The sequence below is a fragment of the Dreissena polymorpha genome, chromosome 5 (assembly GCF_020536995.1).
Source record: "Dreissena polymorpha isolate Duluth1 chromosome 5, UMN_Dpol_1.0, whole genome shotgun sequence".
NCBI classification, from domain to species: Eukaryota; Metazoa; Mollusca; class Bivalvia; order Myida; family Dreissenidae; genus Dreissena; species Dreissena polymorpha.
Genome location: NC_068359.1, coordinates 114,542,646 through 114,547,892, shown reverse-complemented (window position 1 = coordinate 114,547,892; position 5,247 = coordinate 114,542,646). Strand labels below are relative to the sequence as shown.

The following is a 5,247-nucleotide window of genomic DNA, read 5'->3' as shown; positions in this document are numbered from 1 at the left end:
GAAAGGTGTATTTCCGCAACAGCACGTTAAGTTACCCTCAACGGCTGGAAAAAGTTGTCCTCCGCAACATACTTGCTTCTTCTCATCAAACGTTGGTAGTGCGTATCCCATGTCACATTTGTAGCAACTTGAATGATAGTTTGGTGGGAAGAGCATACCTGTGTTATATAAAGAAGATCAATAAATGATGGTGAATACATTAACGAACAACATTTATGTTATGAAAAAAACAACATGCGAATTAATATTATTTTTAAATTAATAACATAAGTAGTGAGACGAAGTCATTAGATAAGGTTGACAGTTTGTTTTGGATTAACGCATACGCATAAAGCATACTTATTTACCATCGCAGCAGAATCTGTTACTGCCGTCATAACTGACGTTACCACAGCACAAGGTGCGCTCGCCAGCCGTGCGGGGTTGAATCTGAATGGGATTACAATCACACATCCGACTGATAATCAGTATGTTTATTTTGATTAAGTGAACAAAGTATACAATTATTAAATGTTTCCTGTCGTTAAAAAAAGTTGTAATAACAATGAAATTTCAAGAAACATTATGTAAACCTAAGCATACCAAATCATCATTTAACTATTCAGAAGAAAATGACTTTTGATTTATAGGGTTTAGAATACAATAGAAGAAACAAACGTATAACACACTGAATATGTAATATAGTATATAATATACTTACTACTGAGTTACAGCATATGGATTGCCTTGAGTCATACGATTCTTCGCAACAGCATGCGGTGAACTGACCAGCAAACCGTGGTTGTCTTTGTCCAGAGCAGCAGATGTAAGTTGTGCTGTCAAGAACATTATCACCGCAGCATACGGTCCCATTTAATCCACCGACCTGTGGGAAAAGCGTTTGGCCACAGCAAATTTCTTTGGAAGGTTCATATGGATTGACGCCACACAGAGACTCTGAAAATTGGAATGCAATATATACGTAAAAATATTATTAATTAAATTAACTAATGTTTTGAAATTTAAATCCCCTGTATGACAAAGTGTTTTTTTTGTCAACACGTACCATCGCTTCTATAACAGCAACACAACATATCTTTCCATGTAACAAATAGTTTGCACCGTCTGACATAAAGTTGTTTTTATTTTAAATTCGGTTATTTTTTACCAGATTATGGAAATTTTTCTAAAATATGTATATTGGTGATGTGTAAAAACAATATTCATCTAAATACCGTGAAAGAAAACTTACGGTTCATTGGTGGGATCGGGCGATCTGAAAATACAAAACACATATTTATAATAACTAATCTACTATTTGAAAAATCTATCAGTTTACTATTATGTTCAATTAAATATGTTCCAAATTTCTTGGAATTTTGCCTTCAAATATAATATTAAGAACAACGTCTTATTACTTTCACCTCCGATAAACAATAAATCATTATGTCCTATATGTGTGAACGTGTTGTCAATCAAATCCTAAATAATGAAAAAACTTGATCCCTTCTGAAGCATTATGACCTCGATCTGCACTTATCGACTAAAGATGTGAATAAAATATCACCAAGGTACATAATTAACAGTCATTTTACCTTGGCACGTGGTAATAAAGATAGATCCGGTGATAGCGTCGAGAGCTGCAGTCGAAGTTTTTGGCGAGAAACAGGTCCTCGGCGGGGTTGGAAGAGATTAGCTGGAGCTCGGTAATGTTCACGGCCTCACCAATACCGATGACGACCGTTCTGAAGCAGAGTCATCCAATCAAACAATTGAACTCCGTAACGTTTTACAGAAATCAAAACTTCGTGTGTTTTTTCAAGCAAAGTCCTTAACTTTTCCCAGCACAAACATAACAACTTTATGTTTTGTGTTCATATGCTATTCATGCACGTATTGTTCCAACCAACCGAACCGAACGTCACTGATCGACTTTATCAACACTTCTTGTGTTGTGTTTACAATACATTCGCGCAAGTTCTTTCGTTGTTCAAAATTTGTTATTTCTTTATTATATACAATCATACAGTAATGAGAAACGGTACATACAGCTTTATCCTGATTAAAAATCACACCAACCCAACTTGTAAAAAAAAAACACAACATGCAACACATATTATGACGCATCAATTATGGGATTACCATGGAGATTAATGAACATTAATTAACGAACAAATATATCTCGGAATAAAACGGTCGATTGCTTACATCCAATTAGTAAATCTTCAGCGAGTAGTTTTATGCATCAAATGTTAACAGATGTTACTCAATTATTTAAACAAGTGTATGCACGTTGCAAACTAACTAGCTAATCCTATCGCATTTGTTACATTAACATAATGCACATAGGTTGAATTCATCGGGAGCTTTTTCTTAATACCGCGACAGCTTTGCAAAGAGCAAATATCAAGCAGCTGTTGCAAATGCTTACACTAGGACAGATGTACCATAGATGAATAATTAATGTTGAAAATATAATAATCAAAAGTGTTCACATATAGAAGTTGATAAATTCTGATAAAATCTCGTCATTTGATAATTTAAGACAATAACGGTCAGAGTCAATTAATTGTTACCAATTATATTTCGGACAAAGTTAGCTTCAACTGCAACTGACCTGATGTTGTCGTTGTGCGCGATCTTGGCCTGATTAGCGGTGTTCACCGGGTCGTCGGACTGGCCGTCGGTCATGACGATCATAATGTCGGGGGCATCGGCGCGGTCTCCCTTGCTGGGGATGAACATCTCGTCGTGGGCGACCTTGATGCCGGCGGCGGTGTTTGTGCTACCCCTTCTATAGGGTATGTCGTCGATTGCTTTTAGGATTTCGTTGGCCTAAGCGTATACGACAAATCAGGATTTAAACAGCAAAAATGTCAACAGTTTTTGTGATAAGCCTGTCGCCTTCATATTTTTTATTTGTTCGTGTGTGTCTTTGATTATGTAAAATGAATGTTCAACGAGTTTTCGATGTAGATTTACAACGTGAATGGCAAACAAGGACACATGTTTTTATTTGAAATAGCAAAACCAATTAAGTACGCCGTGATTGGTGTTCCAGTGATATGCTTGATGCGAAATTAAAAGTTGTGTAGCAGCACAAAAAAGTAGAAATTTCAGGTAAAATGTACATAAGGTTTTTAATAATAATACAAATAATAAATTTTGGCAGTAAAGTGTGCAAAAGATGCTTTTAGAAAACCCACAACTTAATGCAATTTGTACCTGAATTAAAAAACAACAACATGTTCGTACAACACAATTAACTGTCAAAGTAAAATACTATTTAATGAAATAATTGACTTCGGCCGATATTTCTGACTCAAATTTTTTTAATAAATGGGCGCCTAAAGCTTATATTTTAATGCTCAAGGGAAACATTGAAATAGAACGCGGTAAAAAAAAACACGTAATCGAGCAGCAATACCTGAGTAAAAGCGTCGAGGTGAAAGTTGATGAAGGTGAAGTGGTTGTAGGAGACGCTACCGATGCGCGTGGTGCCTCGGTGGTCCATCTGCCCGGACAGCTTCTTCATGAAGTTCTTGATCTTCTTAAAGTTATCCTCGCTTATGCTCTCCGACTGGTCTATCACAAATATCACATCGGCCAGCGCAAAGCCGCATTCTGGAGGAGCGAAAAGAACTAGCTGATTGTATCTTGATATTTGTATAGAATGTTGGTGTCAATAATCATAAAAATGACGGTGTTTTATGGTTATTAAATCGACTGAGTTTTTTGATATTAAAATTAATCCCTTAAGGGTTATTAAATGGTTGTGTTATAAGAGTTTAAAATTTGGTAAGGTATGAGTTCTTTTTTTCTTTAATTATTTTTTTTTTTTTTGGAGGGGGGGGGGGGGGCGGTGCGTATAAGGATGGGTGGGAATAACGGTGTTTAAGGGTAATACAAAAAGGTAGAGTGCATTTTTTCACGTTCATCATGCTAACAATTTAAGCTGGGGTTAGCATGGTTAAAGGAAAGCATTGTTCATGATTTTCCAATTTATAATAAAAATGAAGGAAATGTATACATGTTACATTGATAAATGGTGGTAAATGCGTGAGTTTATTTAACTATTTCAAGCAACACATGCACCGATTATCGGTGACATATAAAGCGCAGAAACATGTGAATAAAGCAAACTTACTGCAACAGTCGGAGGTCATAAGCGTAGACGGCCTATCAACAATCATGCCGTCGCAACAAATTTTGTTTTTGGGATCGAACGTCCCAGTTTCGCAACAGCATGTCTTCAGCCCCGCCCTCGGGTAGATCTTTCCGGAGCAGCACACCTCAGTGTTCTGATTCTGACCGCAATCTATATGAACAGTTTAAAAGCGGCCATGTAAGGAATTAGTTGGGACTTGTCAATCAAGGCACGTTTTAATCAATACTGGGATAATATATTTGCTATATAATAGACCATAATTGTATATGATAAAATTAATAATCTAATTGTCATTTACTATGAAATAATGATTTTGTCGTAATCGTTTCCGGCATACAATAATGCAGATACATTTTCAAGCCCAATGTAGAAATATGTGTTCACTGAAACAGTTGATAAATGTGTTAACAAAATAGTGTAAGTGGTAAATTTCACACGCCATTTTTCTGTTACGGTATGAATTCGGTCACTAACGAAAAGATAATGTGGTGCGGCCCTTTTAACTCAGTCGGACGAGCACTAGCCAGGATTGCGAAGGGTCCTGGTTTTGAAAATCTGACTTGCCGAACAATTAACTCTCCTCAAGTGAGTTCATTTCATTATATACTACCCCCTCCCTACTAGAATAAGTCTTTGTCATAAAATGCAGGGATTCACGGTGTGATATAACCACGAGCATCGTAAGAACATGTCCAGCTAGTGTCTCGGTCCCACTTTGGATGCCCTATTTTACGGACTGTACATGGTTTTCTCTGGTGGGCTGTATAAAGCGACGAAGAAACCACGCCAATTAATAAAGTGAGGAAATATAGAAGGACACATACTCATGTACGCTCGACTTACCACAAACATATTATAGGTGTGCGCGTTTTTTCTTGCAAATTTTTGCAAGGTAAATCACGCAGTGGTGAAATAAAGAGTAAAATGTACACATAAATTAAAATGATATTAAAACAGAACAATGAAGTTTATATGGGGAATGTTCCATTAAAGTATATGATGTTATAATTAAATGGATATGATGAAAACGCAAAAAGCGCTAAAAGAATCATGGTACAAAACCTATTTAGCGCATACAATGTCCTTTCCAACATTGGCTA

At 36.3% G+C, this 5,247-nt stretch overlaps 1 protein-coding gene across 1 annotated transcript; it reads right to left on the bottom strand.

The window, feature by feature from the left end:
* Positions 1–710: 710 nt before the first annotated feature.
* On the bottom strand, positions 711–4,172 carry LOC127831561 (collagen alpha-1(XIV) chain-like). Its single transcript, XM_052356542.1, has 6 exons — positions 4,127–4,172; positions 3,407–3,603; positions 2,597–2,814; positions 1,575–1,724; positions 1,232–1,255; positions 711–936 (listed from the first exon to the last, which is right to left on the bottom strand). Exons 1-6 carry the CDS (start codon positions 4,170–4,172, stop codon positions 909–911), a joined length of 663 nt encoding a protein of 220 aa, XP_052212502.1. The 3' UTR covers positions 711–908.
* Positions 4,173–5,247: the final 1,075 nt, after the last annotated feature.